The sequence below is a fragment of the Caloenas nicobarica genome, chromosome 10, assembly GCF_036013445.1.
Source record: "Caloenas nicobarica isolate bCalNic1 chromosome 10, bCalNic1.hap1, whole genome shotgun sequence".
Lineage (NCBI taxonomy): Eukaryota > Metazoa > Chordata > Aves > Columbiformes > Columbidae > Caloenas > Caloenas nicobarica.
Genome location: NC_088254.1, coordinates 13,926,687 through 13,944,914, shown reverse-complemented (window position 1 = coordinate 13,944,914; position 18,228 = coordinate 13,926,687). Strand labels below are relative to the sequence as shown.

The 18,228-nt window shown below is 38.5% G+C and overlaps 1 protein-coding gene across 3 annotated transcripts in view; it reads right to left on the bottom strand.

Annotated features, from left to right (window-relative positions):
• The window catches only part of ADAMTSL3 (ADAMTS like 3), a 182,312-nt gene that overhangs the window by 76,059 nt on the left and 88,025 nt on the right, over positions 1 to 18,228 (bottom strand). For all 3 annotated transcript variants that reach the window (XM_065641638.1, XM_065641639.1, XM_065641640.1), the window contains exon 6: positions 13,128 to 13,364. In XM_065641638.1, coding sequence (XP_065497710.1) covers positions 13,128 to 13,364 — 237 coding nt within the window. The remainder of the gene's footprint in view (positions 1 to 13,127; positions 13,365 to 18,228) is intronic.

Here is an 18,228-nt window from a genome sequence, read left to right as displayed (position 1 = left end):
GGGGCAGTGCCCATAATCTGGTATCTTGGCCATAAAAATTGAACTGGCATTCATGTAGATCTCCTGTTTGCCATTCACCTCAATGTCAATCACAGGCACATTTGCTAACCAGGTTTTAAAAAACTTGGATGATTTAGGTCTCACCTTTTGATTTTTTTTTTTGTTTGTTTCTGAACACGAGACCCGACCTATAAAACTTTGCAATGATTATGACAAAAACACCCAACCTTAAACACTTCCGAAAATTCCAAAAGTGAAGTTTTTAAAAACTGTCAGTTGAAAACTCTCCAGTTCCAACTCTAATGAAAACATTTTTCCAGGTTTTCCTTTTTCTTCATATCAGTCAGCCTACAAGAAGCATGGGAGTGAGAATGGGAAGACAAAGAAGAATAGACGACATTGACTAAAAGCATCTTCTTGCTGAAAGGGAGATAAATATTTGGTCTCACCTATCTTGCCCTTCACCATTTCATAGATGAAATTTGTAGGGAGTACCAAATGCTGAGCAATGTGTTAAAAAGCTTATAGGCAGCTCCAAGTTTTCTCAAGGCAGCCTATATACCTCTTATATCCACACATCCCTGAGAAGTGCAGCTAATTTGTCATGGACGTGTATATTTAACCAAACTCCAAACTGACAAACAGATAGAAAGCACTCTGGAAATTCACAGTTAAAACCAGTGCTAGAATGCTGAAATTGGCCAGCACACTCCTCTTCCTATGTAAAAATGCTTGGAAGGGGCAGCCTGAGCTGCCAAGATCCACTGCATCTGTGCCGTGCCAGAACCGACACGCGATCCCTCGGAGAGGCGAGGCCCGAGTCCGCACGGCAGAGGCAGGGCTGGGGCTGCCAGGCCCCGCGCTAACGCTCAGACACCCACACCACACAAATCAGGCACCTCCGCTGCTAAACACGGAGAAATGTGATCTTGAAGTTTCACGTGTCTATAGAAAAGACGGCAAAGCAGCCCCAGCTCCCACTCCTTTCCCTTATTTTCCCAATTCTCTCCATCCTGCGCTCTCGTAAGAGGAGGGCAGTATGGACAGTCTATAGCACCTTCAGCTGAGAGACGTGCTGCACTGAACAGCAACTCCTGACTAAAGGGTTCAGATTTACCATAGAAATCTATGTTAGCAGCAGGAAATTATTTTATTCCTGCAACTGAAGGAAACATTCATCCTATGTAGCCCAGCAAAGAATTCTTTTCAAAAAGAAATAAGCAGCTTAACTGAAATGATTTCATGTTAACGTTAAGTGTTAATTAAAAAGTTAGTTGTAAAAATGGAACAAATTAACACACTTGTGTGAAACCAGACCATCTTAGAAGAGGTGCCTATTTACTACATAGAAGCTATGCAGGAACACTATACTATGATTCAGGATTGGATTAAAGATTTAAACGTTTTCACTTGAAGATGTTTTTTAACATTAGCTCTGGGTTCATCCCCAACATCCAGAAAATAACAAAAATAAAAAGATTGTAAATAAATTACTCTAAGCAAGCTTATCTTCCTATTTTATCACCAATTAGCATTGAGAAATGAATGAAAACACCTTTTCAGAAACAGAAACTGACTGGGCCGCTATGTGAACCAGAAAGCAGATACAATTTCACAGGATATAATAATACAGTGCTCAACACGTCAGCCTTAGACTCGACAACTCTCTTTCAATTCCCAGCTCCACAACAGACTTTCTTTTTGATCTTTGAAAACTTCTAGTGCTTTTCGATTCCAGTCTGTGAAAGGGTATAACTGCACTTCGCCACCTCACAGGGATGTTACAAGAACAACTGTTACACACAGTCACTATGCAAATAAACTCTCATTGCATATAACAAAAATGATACAACTGTGCAAACACAAGGCACTATTGCGTCCAACATGGAATGTAAGAAAAAAGATAATCAGCACAGCAGCATACTTTACAGGACTGTTTCATATAGTATTATTGCTTTTTTTTTTTTTTTTTTGAGTAATACACAAATGCCACAGAAACTAAACAGGAGTGCTAGCTGCAAGGGATTTCTCTGGATGTGGGAACAGCTTTCGGGCTCCCCTGCCAGCAAAGGTTCAGCCAGATGCACTCACCCTCTGCGGACTTCCTTCCGACATTATATTTACATCAACTGTTTGAGTATGAGTATCGAGCAACGATATTCTGGATCACAATTTAGGCCTGAAATGAGCACAGAAGTTCAGATTCTGTTTAACAAGAAGTACCCAAAAAATCTGCAGATTGTAATGCGACAAGCCTAAACTTTAGACCTAATTCCACAAGCGTTGCTACCGTGGGATCTTAGTGAGTGAATAGAAGGGTGGGGTGTACTTCAAACCTGATTGTCTAGAGTTTGCCTTTTTCACCTGTTTGTAAAAGCTTGATAGGAAGTAGTATTTCTCAGACAAGCAGACAGCCATTGATCTCACCAAAATAACGGGAAGATGCAAGGTACAGCTTTCAGAATCAGGCCTCAAACACGTCTAGTATTTTGGCACCAAACATTATGAATTTAAGGTACTCATATTTTAGCCAACAACTATTAGAAAAACACAGTTTTGGATGAAACATTTTAAGAGAGCACATGTGTATTTGCAAGCAACGCTGCAACAAGGACGAGAAAATGATATATGGCAGCAGCCTTCCTCAGCTCACACGCCATCTCAGCAAGCCAAAGAGCTCTGATGATTTTCACTATTGAGGCACTTGTTAGGGTTAATTTACCCCACACTGCTCGCTGTTTACACAGCAAAGGGATCAGCTATAAACATTACAGGCAGATTGGGAAAACATCTGCAGGATTTCAGGGCGTATTCAGAAATAATTATATTAGGTGATTTTAACATAGGCTGCATAAATGGAATAAATGATAATACAAACTGTGCAATGGAAGGAGTGGGACCCTGTCAAGTAAGGAAATCTGCAATCATAAATACCATCATTCAAAAACACGATACAAGCATTGTAATGACTATGTTGGAAGTGAGCTTCTCAGACAGCTGGGAGAATACTGACCAATAGGTAACAAGAAGAACAATAAGTGGAAACTTAATATAAAATAAAGTATTAAGAATATGGGTGCTTTGTGCATTTAATAGATTGGCCATTATGGGGTCTCTATGAATTTGGATATGATGGTGGGATTATTTTCAGGAAAAGATGCCCGATTCATTACTATTTCAGAACAGAACATTAATATGTTATTTGACTGTGTTCTTCTAAAGAAAAAAATAGAAATATGAAAAAGAATAATACTGTTTTGTCACAAGAAGCTGGGCTAGAAAGCATCTGATTAAGCCATCAACAGAAATGCTCATCTGCTTCAACAAAGTTATAAACCAAATGCTAGTATGCCAGTGCTATTGTGAAAGACAATACTGAAGGGTGTTAAATATTTTGTAGCATGCTTAGAATAGTTTATGTAAGTTCGGAAAGGCAAAGCAAGAGCAAAAGGTCAGAGTATAAAATACTGTCGTACAGATGAAAGAGAAAAATGAAATTGCTGCTGATATGTTAGGGGTGACTACGGAATGCTACAAATATTTTTGCAAATACAAATCCAAAAATCACTCAGGAGCTCCCACAGCTGTTTCTTTAGCTCTTATTCACTTAGTAGGATTTCAGCTGAAGAATTAGAGTTAAAGAAATAAATAAATATAGCATGTTAATTTTGATTTATGAAGGTCAAAGTATAATCTGTTAAATTCAAGGATCTTCCTTTCCTAAGGAGTTGTCTATAATTAGCTACGATGAGAAAATGGACAGGACCGCAAGGTGACAGATTTTTAACTAAGCTTCCAATATGGCAAAAAAGCACTGGAATGAAAAATCTGGAGCATCTCAAACCTCCTTCACAGTCTTCTCTTAATAAACACAGATACAAACATGGACTAGAATTGCCAATGCAGAGCCCAGTGCAGGATCAGGTTTTGCAATTCCAACTTTTGCTTGTTAGACCAACTGACCACTCACCTCCAGCTGCAGGCACTCTCTTTCAAAATAGGCACAACACAATTTTTTGTAGAACACATTCCACTGAGGTGAGTCGTCAATTATAAAATAATGTTTCTGGGATGTTAATAACTCAAGATGACTTCAAATAAAGGATCTGAAGATATTCCTATGCTCTTCAAAGGAAGAATACTTAAGTGAAACATGAGTAAAACAAGAGATCTGTGCATAAAGAGCACATTTAAGTGTTAATTATCATTATTACTATCAAAAGCATTATATTATCTACCCCAATATACATAATTATATATAATATTTCTCTTTAGAAAGCAGGTCTCCTTCTATGGTCTTCTGGAGCCAGAGTTCGCGGTACAGCCAGAAAAAACAAACATACTGAGTTCTCCTAATAGAAATGGCCACAGAAGAATAAATCACTGCTGTTTTTATTTGTGACAGAGACATAAATTCTATGAAACATTAAGACCGAAGTTGCACTAGTGCCATTCTTTCTCTACCTACTGTGTCTTAGACTAAGCTCTTTAGCAGACAGACCATTTAAATATTCAGCAATGCGTATGTTAAATACTATATCATTTTCTACTTTGACTAATAAAGTTTTGATTGATATAGACTGCCATTTATCAGAGATTCCATTAAAATAAGAAGTTACATTTTTCAGTGCTCTATGTTCGCTCAAGGGGCTGGCAGCAATCAAGGAGTGATTCCCTTGATTAATGTGATTTGGTTTAATAAAATAATAACAGAAAATCAATTCAACTATACCTCAATATGACATAATTACCGTCCCTCTAGAGTTGCTGGGAAACCCCACAACGCTCAGGGAAACTCAGCTGAAGGCTGCTCTGACTGCATCCACACTTGTGTGCTTCCACGGACCCGGCTGTTTCAAAGGATGCACAACCGTGTGTACTCATGAAAGAGACTGCTAGTGGGATTTTGACGAAAACGTACAGATAGCATTGATTAGTAGTTACATTCAGCCAAAGCACAAAACCCAGGAAATATTTTAAGGGAAAGCGCTCAATATACTTAAAATCTAAAAGAAATACCACCTTTGTGCTGAGCAAGGAACTGCACTGCAGAATACACAAATGGAGATGATAGTTGGATTTCTTCACAAGAATGTGACAATTACACAGGGGATCCTTTTCTTCAAGAGCTGAACAGCCTGTAATTATCCCAGTACATGATGCGCAGTAGGTTTTGTTCTAAAATTGGCTAACGACAGATGTGTGATGGCAACGTCTCACTAAGAGAACCCTGTATTGCTTGGACCACTGACCTGCTGAAGGGTGGCAAAGACTTTGTGGACAGGGTGCAACTGGCTTTTCACTGTCTATGAAATTTGTCAAGATGTTAAAAATATAGACTGAAAGTAAACTATTGCACCAAACAAACCCAGTGAAGTGGTGTGACTGCCCTGCCACCAGGATAGTAGTACCTTAATTGTTAGAACCAAACTGTTTATTTCAGCCTTATGAGAGATCAGAACTAGATAAAAATGGAACAAAAACATTTACATACTTTTAAAGGTTATCAGCATTGCACAAAATACAAGATAACCTCAGAATTATTTCCAGCAAAGATATCTTCTCCAAGTCTTGTGACTTGACTAAGAAAGGACACATGTTTTATTTCAACAGTTACTAGTAAAAGAAGAAAATAGAGAAAAATCCTTACATACTCAAAAAAGATAGATCTCTATTGCAGTTTATTAGAATCACTCTCAAAAGGGAAAATTAAAGTCCTCAGAGTCTTGGTCAGGGAAAAAGGATTTCTGTTTCTATGAACACAGACACACCACAAAATCCAAAACTCTGAGAAATTAAGGCTGTAAGTTACTGTACAGCTGCATGTGCTATCACAGTACACAGATCTTATTGCATCAATGTCAGCTATTTGTTGCATTTTCTCCTGCTCTACTTGTCTTAGCACAGAATCACAGTACGGGCAGATGTTAGGAATGTCTCCATCCACACAACAAATGATTTTAAATATGGCTATGGGAATTAATGGTAATAAAAACATGAGTATAAAACTCGTCATGTGAAAATTTTGCTCTGTCTTTGTCAATATTTTCCAAGTATCTTTGTCCTGCTGTAAAACTGCTGTCATTCAAAGCCTATCTATTCATTTAGTTTTCAATTTCTGCTCACATCATCTGCTTTGTGATAACTAGAGTTTACACTTTATTTCTCCACACATAAAATATGTCCCTGGAGAGAATATAAAGAAAAACCTCCCACTGTCTTTCCCATACTTATCATCTGCAAGTAATTGATTCTGACAAGCAGAAGGAGAGATATCAGAATATATCTTCAATTAAGAAAGTAACTTTTCTTTTCGAATTACTTCTGAAAGTCGTCTGAAATATTAGCTCTCAAGCACCACTTTCAAACTCTGGTTTATCCTCATTAAAGATTTAGCTTGGTCTGAGACATGATTTTGTCTTCACATGGTACTGTCTCGCAACTCTTCAGTTATGTCTAAGCTCAGCCTAACAAAGGCCTGATTGTGGCCCAGGTTCTCACATCTCTGCAGTTGAGCCATGCAGGTCCATAGCAGCCCAGACAAGCTGACGTGGGCTCCAGCATATATTAATAAACAGAGTGCAGCCCTTTCAGCGACCTCGGGTATGTGCTCGGATTAACAGTGAATGTCCCCACCTGCCACATCACAGCAAGTGAAGCAGCAATCCCAGTTGCTAAAGTGAACAGGTATTAGTGGCAGTGGGAGTAAGAAAATTTCCTGTGTAAGGATTTTCAGCTGTTCACAGATGAGAAAGCAGGGAGTAAAGGAAAAGTGTGCCAAAATGCAAACCTTACAATAGAGGCATAAAATAATTCAGAATGATGGGCACAAGGAGACACACCACAATATTCAAATTCCCCAGCCATCCATACAGAAGAAAAGTGTGTAAAACAATAAAAAAAAAAACCAACAGAAGATAAAAAAAAATACAGTGTATAAAATTCATTGCATATTATGGGCTCCTAAAAAGGCTTTGCACATATTTCTGCAAACATTTTATATCTGAAGGCAAAAGGCTAAAGTGTTCTGCAATTCTGTAAATTCACTCCCATCATATAAAGTGAAGTGTTTCCAAAGCATTTAACTCTTACTATAGGATCTGTCACCCACTAGAGCGGCTAAGAGATTGCACGACCACCCAGCCAGGAAGCAAGTACCCTTTCCCACACAGTCTCCGTTTTAAAAAATACACATGTACACACTCAGAGGGTAGGAGACAAATTCCCATTGGGCTTCTTGTTTGTGAGAATGCTTTCAAAAAAGATATCAATATATGGAATCAGATTACTCTGCTGCTTTTCAGGCTGGGTCCAGCCAAGTCTGCCTTGCTACATGAAAGTGAAGTTAGCACTGGGGGATTTGAAGGTCACTGAGGCTCTAGTTCAGGATGGCAACCAAATCCTGAGTTTTTCTGTCACTGCACACGTGCTTTGGGACCTTGCTGGAAACTCGAATCACATTTGTACAAAGCTCACTAAAACAAAACAAAACTTGGCAGACAGGGTCACTTAGGAAAAAAGAAATATAGATAAGAAACTAGAGATGAGAAAGAATGCACCAGTTATCTGACAAGAAAGGATAAACTTAGACAGCAAGAAATCCCTGTGGGGAGTATTTCTCCATAAGAAACAGTAGGAAGAAGAAGAAGAGAAGATCTGAAAAGAGACATCAGTTTCTAGCAGCAGTGAGCAGCTGCAAAATAAAAACAAGTGATTCCAAAAGACCTTTTCAGTGTCTGGGATGATCCTATTATTACCTGCAGTAAAAGCACACCTCTGAGTTACCAACAACGTCATCACAAGGGAACCACTATACCGAGGTGGGCTGGGATACTGGAAGTGGTGCAAATGCAGCCCTTGGAGGGCGGCTCCACGATCTGCTGGTGTGGACGGTGCCCAGAGCCTCCATCAGACCAAGAAACCCGCCCGCTGAGGCTGGGGAGGGCGATGCTGGGATGTGGTAACGCCTGCTCAGCGAGGCCCCATCCTTCAGGGGGCCTCTGGAGAGCCACCAACACTTCACAGCTGAACTGCAGCTGGAGCTCATCGCTCGCCTCAGTTTCATGACATATGTCACATGTGAGTGTAGTCATTTGAGGATTTTGATAGGTAGCTCTGAGCGCCAGAAAGTTTTGTTGTATCTACATGAGTAACTCCCATAGCGTCTCTGGATAAGGTTTCCTCCATGCTTCAAAACATACTTCGCACGTTGGCTAATTAATAGCACTGATGAAAGAATGCCAGGTTCAGTATAAAGGCTGACTTAACATAGAGCTACCTTGAAACCAGTTCTTCCTATGAATAATTACTTGAGGTTTGAAGGCTTTTTTAGGAGAAAAAGGCAACGCTCATTAAAAAAAAAAAAAAAAAAGAGGTTTTTTTAATTGCTATTCGAGAATTAACTACTCTAACATGCAAGAAACGCAGCCTTATGTCTGCAGTAACACTGGATGGGAAGGAAACATTCTTTTTTAAGTAACTGAGCGCCAAACCTCCTGTGCATATTAGGGAGTCCTTTAACAAATTTACAGGCAAAAAGATGTATCCACAGGAACCCCAAGGGAAAGTACACAAAACATATTAAATTAGCACTTTGAGAAAGCAACTCACAGCATAAAAGGAGTCCAGATTCAGAAGAAACTAATAATCTGCTATGATTGAGCTTTAAGCAGGAGCGAAACTCAAAAAATCCAAAAGTGCAATATTCTTCCAAAAGCTTATAGAAACTGTTTGCAATGACAACTGCAAGCAATATTTACATCAAGCACAAGAGTGTTTTGTGGCGAGTGAGATACCTACTTGCCATATCATGACACGTGACAAAAAAGAACTAGTATGGCAAAAGTCGATGGCACTCCACTTGACAGATGTGTTCTGATGTCAGCTAAATTTATGCCATATGCTACAAAGCATAGTGTAGTGTCTGCCTTTTTTGGAACGTAAACAACTTGCTGACACTAAATGGAAAGTTCACTGCTGGATTTACATCATCTTTGACCTAATTGTGACAGCCTAGGACAGAACTACTCAGGCTGCTCCCTAGGACTCCAGATTTTTTGGGTGATGTGTGTATTTATTGTCCAAACACATGACTCCATATTAGGAAAATTACCACTGTAACCACTTCAGGTACTGACTCAAGTAACGCCCCATCCTGCATTCTGGTAAGAGAAAAAAAAAAAGAAAAAAACCCACCACAACAACAAAAAAACCACACACCACATGTGTGTCTACATGAATTAAAAAAAAAAAATAAAAATGAGAGAGAGAGGCAGGGCCCCAAAGCAGGCAGAGTAACTGGGTAAATGTTGCCCACACATGTGTCTGACATGCAGATGTTTTTAAATGTCTCCACCCACATCCAGATGGGCACAGCAGGAACATATTATATGAAAAAAAAAAAAAAAGTGTTGAGCGTTGTGCAGAGACTAGAAAAAATATCAGAAGTGTGAAAATCCTCCCAGCAGTGAAGTTTTGACCTGTCCCCATTTAACACAACAGCCCCAGATATTTGCTTTGGTAACAGAAGCACAGCAGTAGCAGACTAAAACATGATCAAATGGTTTGGCTGAGCTAAGCCTCAAGCAACCCCAAAATATCTTATTAACTTTCCCAATAAAATTTTCCCTACTCCACCGCCTTTAGATTTTACTTCCCCTGAAGCCTCAAACCTCTTATCCAGTGAGCAGTTTAGTCATGTCATGGTTTTCTTTGACAGAGCATTATTTAGTATGATTCTGCCTGTCAAAAGAAGTGCAAAGAATCAGAAGTGAAGCTGGACAAGGGGAACTCATCATCCTTGTAAATTCATACACTGCCAAGGAGAGAGCCTGAATAAGAATCCAAGAGGCAGAATTAGTGATGCAACCCTAACTTACCAAGAATAAGAAAAGAGATGAACGTGAAATCAGGGGCAGGGGGAAGGGAAGGAGAAGGGGAAGCTGAGATCTTATGAAACCTGCCAAATCTGAGACAATAAATGAGCAAAACCAGCACCAGTTGGAAAGGGACTCGGGCAAGCCCATCTCCTTACACTAACTCTTTGGTGCTCACAGGCATAAAAGCAGAGATATCCACATCAGCAGTATGACATGTTTATTTAGATGAGTTAACTGTAAAAACACTTGCCAAGTTATTTGCAGGTTGTGCCAAGTATATGTCAGAACCCAACAGACTGATCTTATAGCAACAATTGCAGAGAATCACAATTCTGCCATCTCTCTGTTGAACAGCAGTTGACTAAATTAACTCTCTTTTTCCAGGAAAGATTAGATGTCAATTTGTATTCTTTTCCTGCTTGAACAGGAGCAGCAACAAAGCTCGGTGCCGCTTTCTGAGGAAGTTCCCCACCTCCTGCAGTCCCTTGCACAAGTAACCCGCCTTTCCACTCTGCCCCCTAGATTTTAAAAAGGAGAAATTTTCCATTTGTGCAAAAATACGTCAGTGACTTAAAGGAAACAAAGTGAAAGCACCTGACAACTTCTGAGGTTAAGTTATGAATTCATTAAATTGTATAAGTCACAGTACAGGACACATCCAAAACATATATATATTTTGTTTTTTCCTGGAGATGTTCTCTCACAGAGAAAAATATTTTTGTGGAATTAGAAGGAATACTGAAAGAAAAAAAGTGGAAGGGGTGAAGAAACGGATTCTCATCAACAGTATAGAAGAGTTCCAGTGCCTGCTTCTGGAATGACCGATTTCTTCTGCTACTACTTATCTTCTCCAAAAATGGATTATATTTCCAAGCATTTTATATCAGATATACACATGAATACTACAAAATACTAACAGGAGATGTTGAAAGCAGCCATTTTACATATACCTTTCAACTGTTCTTCACAAAATTGGATCCAATCTAGACAAAGTGAATTTTATGCTATGCATGAAAGGTGGGAGATGTTTGAAGTCGCTGTGGGAGACACTGGAAACCTCACAGCACTCTGAGCAAGAGTCTCACAAGCCCCTGGCTTCAACATCCTCCAGGGTGAAAGCAAAAGCTTGTATTAGAAGAGGAGACATCACTAAGAATATTGCAAAAGAAATTTATTATTTGGCAAGTGCTTCCAGAGTGTATAGAGGTATATCCTATTTTAAATGTGCAGGGTAATGAACATTGTTGGATACCACTGTGAAGTACTATTGACAAATGCTGTCTCTTGAAGGGGAAAACTGTAAGGAATTCTTCTATTTCAGAGGCAGCAGATGCATTGTGTGTTGGCACGACTGGTATTGGAACTGCAGTATACAAAGAAGTCACATAAAACCCACAGCAAGGTCCAGATAATATATTAATGTTGCTGTAATCCACGCACCAGTCTTCTGCCAAATATGTCAAATTTTCCCCTATAATGGAGCTATTTTGCTCACTGGGCCATATCCTGCATTTTTGAGTCGCACACATTTTAGGAATTTAACAGAGTAACAACCACTTGCAGAGAAAGAAAACTAATTGCAATAACATATGCATTCTATATAAAATTGTTCTGTTAATAAAACTTAGGATTACAATGTTTCTTTGCTAATGAGACACAGGCAAAGAAGCCTATGGCAAGCCACAAGTATCATCACTTTCCTCTTTTATACTAACTGTTTAAAGTCAATAGTGTGACTCTGATAATAAATATATCTAGAAATGTAGATTTCCAGTAGAAAGATACTAACAATCAATTCACTCAATGACAACACACACTCATTCATTTGTATACTAATGATTATCACCCTGAGTGACTGGTGCTCATAACAACTGGTTCCAAGTTTTTGAGCCTGAAATTGTTCCAAAAGTCATTATGTTAGTCATTAATATCACCTACAAGTGCCTCTTATAACCAGGCATGCAGGGCACATTGTACACGTGCCTTGTCTGTGCAAGGACAAGTCCCATACCTGCTTCTGGCTGCCCAAAGCCTTTCAGCTGAGGCAGAAAAGGCAGCAATACAGAGACTTAGCGGATGGAGAGAAAAGCCTGGGTAGGACTGGTGGAAGTAGGCGGGATGCTCAGCTGAGTGAATATCAGCTGGCTAGAACCAAAACTGGGAAAAATGGAAAATGATGATACTCAAGACAAGAGTACCAAAGAATTACGACATTGTCCTCCCTCCTGCATTTTTGTTCTCCAGTTATTAAGGCAGCACAATGTACTGGGATCTTACGCTGGTCCATAAAAAAAAAAAAAATAAAAAAAAGCTAGAACTGTCTGTATTTGTCTCAAGGTTGTCAGGAGGCTAGGTCACCTGAACCAGGTCAGGTCAGCCCATAAAGATGCAACACCTCCTGACAGGGAGCTATGTCTGGAGATGAAAACAAGGCAATGAAGAAGCTTCATCTGGTGAAGTGTTAGCAACCTGCCAACCAATTCTGTTCTCATACTCTGAGGTTCCAACCCAATTTTCAGGTTGACATGAATGTTCTAAAAGTCTGAGAATGCCTCTTCCATCAAGGGACTTCCCAGATGCAAGCCTGTTAGCCAAGAGTTTGGAGACTGTGAGATTCTTATTTGTTATTTTTAATGTTCTTATCAGAGACAGGCCTTCCATTATAGATCTCAAATCTATAAATTCCAAATGTAACACAGGAATCCAGGAATTTAAGATTCAGCACTTACCTTGTTGAAAGGTAAGCAATTTACCTTGAAAACATTTTACTGCTGTAGACATATTCATGGCATGGACTCGGAACTTATTAATGGAACGAAGAGGTGAGACTAACACACACACACAGACACACACATCCGCACCTGCCAATCAGTGCTCCATCCCATGAGATACAAGACTCTGAGAAGGAATAAAATGAAACTGAAGGCTATGTAATATCATCACACTCTGACAAACATACTAGAGGTTAGAAAGCTATAACTACTTTCCCTAATTTTTTACATGTATAAATAGAAGGGTACGTGAATCTTGTTGGCCTTTTATTTATATATAGAAATATCAATGGCTAAGGCAGTCAGGAAATTCTGTACACAAGAGAAAGGTGAGTTATCTACAATCCATTTGGCAGCGCTTGCAGATACGTCTAAAGTAAACTGATACACGAAGATGAAAAATAAACAAAAAGTGCTCACTTAATGTGCAAAGTGTTTCACAACAAAGGTCACATTTAGATTTACACTATGAACATACCTGGCATATTCCACTGATGCACATATCCAAGGATTCACTATTGCAACGAGTACCATCAAGTACTTTTGGGGCAAGCTCCACAACCAAGTTCTTCCCCAGCGCCTGACATTTCAGGGCACACGGTGCAGTAGGATCGTTATACACAGGGATCCACTCATAAAAATGTCCCTGGTATTTGACATCATTGTAGGCTGAACACTGTTGTGCTCTAAAGTCACCAACATCCGAAGGGCAGTCCTAAAAACAAACCAAAGGAAATTTTTTTTTTTTTAAGAAGGGAATATTTGGCATTTAAATAAAGTTCTCTGATGATCAGCTTGTTTCAAGAACTGATCTGCTATGACAAATATGCCCTATTGCAAAGTTTTACTGTGTGTATTAAAACAATTTATATTGCCTAATCCATTGTTTGCAGTGCAAGTAATGGAATATCATGCATATTCCAGTAATAACAACATGACTGATATGAGAGGACAATTAAAAACGCTATTTTTTTATAACATTATATAGTACACTTAAAGCCTGGTTCTGCAATAAAAATTAGCTTCTAAAGCAACCTATGTATTTTAAGTGCCTATAATGAGAGGTTTGACATTTAATATGTCTCTTTTCAATAGCTCTTTCCACTCATGGATTTCTGAGCGCTCTGCACTCATTCATCAATTCATACATCAGAATAATGAAAGAGGTATTATTGCTACTTATACATAAAGAAATAAACTTTTGTCTAATTAATCGTTCAGTATTTCTCAAAGGGTACAAGAGCACTAGGAGGAGACAACAGCACTTTCAGTGCTTAGTCCTTTAGTTTAATTACAAAACACCTTAGCCTCCTGGAAGCAGTAAAGCTTACTTTATTGAAATAAAATATACTTCAAAATGGTAACTATTGATTATATAGTTCCAGGTCTAACGAGACAGTTCCATATGTCCTGCCATACAGAGCCTTAGAATATACAGCTGAAAGACCAAATATGAGAACTGTTTGAAATAAAATATTCTAAAATATTTTTTCTACATAAAGCATTGCAACCCAAACAATGATGTTAATATTAAACTATGGTGACAGGAATGAAGATGAATACTGATTTATTCAAAAACAACTTTGGTAAAATACTGACAAAGGAGTTACAGTGTGTCAAACAATTTCTCACTGAAGACTTCATTTGAAAGTATGTCCAGTCAAACAGTCCATACGCCAGACTGAAAGGATATTCTTCCAGGAATTCCAACTGCACATATAAGCCAGATGTGAGGCTGGTTTTAACAAAGTTTTGTTTTTGTTGGATATAAGAGTGAAAGATTTTGACGTGTCAGCTGAACTTATGGAACTTATTGCCAAGTACTAGTTAGCAATACTAACCCTGAACACAGCTTCAACCTTATCAGTGAACTGAACCTTCCCTGAAAAAAGCTAACAAAATCCTGAGTGCATTACACAGTATTGAAGATTAAAACATACATGAGAGAGATTTGAATTCCAGTCCAATGCTCTTAACAACATTGTCCTAACACCTATTCGCTCATATGAATCTGGATGAGTTGGCATTGCATTAGATCAACACTTTGACAATGCCTTAGAGACTTTTTTTTCCACCATAGGAAACAGTAACCTAGAAATGCCTCTGGTTTATTTATAGTCCGCATAAAATACCTTCTAAAATCAGTATTCTCCCTACTGATCAACAGGTGCGGTTTTTGCAACTGAGCACCAAGCAATTCGCTGAGAATTCCCAGCAACACTTTTCAACTCTGTCCAGTGCTACACCTTACAGTGAGAAGATGTCAGAATGACGCTAATACATTTTGTATTATTTTTAATCTGGGATAATTCTAGCTTGAGCCATATTTTTTTGAACTATAAAATGATGGAAATTACAGTTACTGTAATTCTTTGAGAGTTTTACCTTTGCGAAATCCCCCAAGTCAGAGCTTCTAAAAACATCAAGCAAATACTATTAGAAACCACCCTTATTTACTGCAGTGTTGCTCCAGAGACGTTCCCCAAGTTTGCACTGCTGTGAGAGCAGAATTTGGCTTGGACTTATCTGTCACCTCTCATTTTCCACAATAGCAAGTATAAAAATCAGAGAAGACTTCAGGGTTCATATGGATACCATATGGTTCCCTTCCACCAGTGCAAACAGAGGAGTAGCTAAGGATAAAAATTATAAGTGGAAGTTAGATTCAGGTAAAGTTAGAAGCACTGTTTTGGAGTGATGTTATTCAGCCATGCACAGCTACCTTGTCATCACAAAGAATTAAAGAGCTATCTGTAAAATAGGCAAAGCGATGGCCTTAGGCTGAGTTTTGACAGGCTGTTGTTACAATTCATTATCGCTTGGTGTTGATGCAATGCCAAGACACAAACACCACAATGTCAGGGTGTCAATCCATGGTTACTGTATGTTTCTCATTGACTCAACACAATGCAGCTCCTTCCTTCCACTTGCTTCCTTGCTGTTTGAAAGCAAGTGAATTCTCATCTCCTCATTCTGTTTTGGCATCTTCAAAGAACTCAAAGTGATCCTGGCAGCTCGATTCATATGCCAGCTCCACCTGCTTTATGTTTGAGCTGTGTTCAAAAGCAGGAGTATAAAAAGAGCATCACAAAGGGATATCAAAGGGCTGAAATTATTATCATTTGCATTAAATCTGAATTTGGATGGCAAGCAAGTTCAGATCCCTGTTTTCCTGGGAACAATACCTATTTGTATAAAGAAATGAGTTTGTACTCTAAACAGAAATACAACAAAGCACAGAAAGGAATGTAATCAAGACAAAAAGAGGACTCATAAACTTCAGGTTAATTCCATTAGAGTGGGTCAGAAAAGGGAGAGGGAGTTTAAAAGATAACGAGGAAAAGGAAGGAGACAAGGTGTGGGACAGGCAGGCAAAGTGGAGCATGTCTGGGCAGTGGGCAAGGCCACAGTCAGACTGCGATACATGGGCCCCAACCCTCACCCTGTTTGTATATCTTTTTGGTTTTAACCTATTTCAGACATCAATTCATTCAACCTTTCCCTCTTCCCTCTCACTATTCCACTTTTTTCCTTGTTTGTTAAATATTTCTGCTACTAATGTCAGGATTTTTCAGATTTCCCAATTTCAGCAATAGCTTTTGCTTTACACTCAATCCACTGACCCATAGCCAGGCTGTTCATAGGTTTGTACACTACAGAAGGAGCTGAAGACATATCTATGAGGTCTAATACATGAAAATGTTGGCAATATAATCACATTCAGATCTTGTGTTGGGATGAAGCATATTTATGACATGACTTACAAACATTATTAGACAGATCTGAAAAAGATGCTTCGGACACGACTACCATGCAGGTTAAAAATACATATAGGTATTCCCATTCTTTTTGTGACAGATGGTTAAAAACTACTGCATTCCAGGGCTGGTTTATGAAATATATCATTTAGTTTTGGCAGTGAGTGCTCTTAGCCTTTGAAAACAAAGTTAACCTGGGAAATCTGTATCTTTGTAGGCAGTGTTCATGTACAAAATATGAAGGTTGCATCAGACCCTGTGACTCCTGCCAACAATCACTCCACTGAAAAAAGCACAAAAGAGAAGGCAAGAAAATTCCCAGTAAAAATGATGACACCAAAGAAAGTCTAGCCCTTTGTCTAGTTTTATTTGTTGAATCTCATTTTGTTGAAACCAAGCCAAAAACGATGAAGTCATTGTTTTGTTTTCTTTTTGAAATTAGCTTCGGGTTCTGTGTTTTTCCTACGCAGTTTTCAGGCCACTTCTTAGCAAAATCAAGATTCCCGAGCTAGAAACCCTAGCCACGAGCGCCATGCAGTGCACCAGCATTACAAATATAAACTAGAGAAATGAATAGATTAGACAGAAACTATGCAACTCAATGTGAAATATCATAGGACTAAAGGTAGGCACAGTTCAGCCAAGATTTTCTGAATGGGATAAATGAGCTGGTTAAGAAGCAGATGCTGGGACAATAATCCGATGAATATGTTGAACAAGTGTGAGCATTATCTGCATATAATAAAAGTTTATAATGGAATTAAACATGGGCAAATCTGTTACAAAATAGTGTCTTTTCTTGCTGTAGAAGAGTCACTCTGGCAAAGGTACAAGTCACTTTTTGGCACATAAGAATGTGAAATTTATGGGGAAATGGCCCAAATAACTTGTTCTATGAATAGGACCCTAAAGGATTATCTTAAACACTTCCATATAGTGCACATCATAGCATTAGAATGTAACAGTATATACAAAAATGGAAATATAAAAAAAGAGGGGTTAAGAAAGACTGAAAATCTCATTGAACAGCATATAATGAATCATTTATATAGTTTATTTCTCTAAAGTTTCTAGAAGAAAAGCTGAAAGCATACACGCAGTTGTAGGAAATCATGCACCTGGCATCTCAGTTATGAGCGAAAGATAAGAAGGCTATACATATGCCTTAATCTCGGCAATTATTTTGTTGTTAAGACCTTGAATTAATTTTTTGATTGAAATATCACTAATATTATTCTGAAACTATGTTTGAGTTCAATGAACTTACTACTATTCTATTACAAATCCAGATGAAACCAATTTTCTGGTAAAATGATTCTTGTTCTTTTCATTAGAATGACACACATATTAAGTTGTGCTTCATTTGTACTCCCCAATATAGATGTTAGCGGTGTAATGTATCACGTAGCGAAATTACATTTGCAGACAACTTTACACTGTGTATATATACTGAATGTCTCATGTGGTTACCAATAATACCCATTAATGTGGAAGAAAGCTAGTTTAAACTCCTAATTTTCAAACTAAAACTTTACTCCTGAAGTGAGAAGCATTCATTAGAAATGATGCTTTAGGGAAAATTACAGCATTTGAAACAAAACCGGCCTAGTAGTCCCAGGTTTACATTAGGTGTAAGCTCCCATTTCAAGGTTAAGTCAGGTCTAATACCAGGTTTGAATTCAGTGACGCCAAACTCAAAGATCAACTGTATTAACAGCGGAAAGCTCACGAAATATATTTTTCTCAGGAGTTCTCAATTATCTGATCCACAATCTAAGAAAAACCATTCCTGAGAGATATTCTGGCTGTATCTGAACTGAG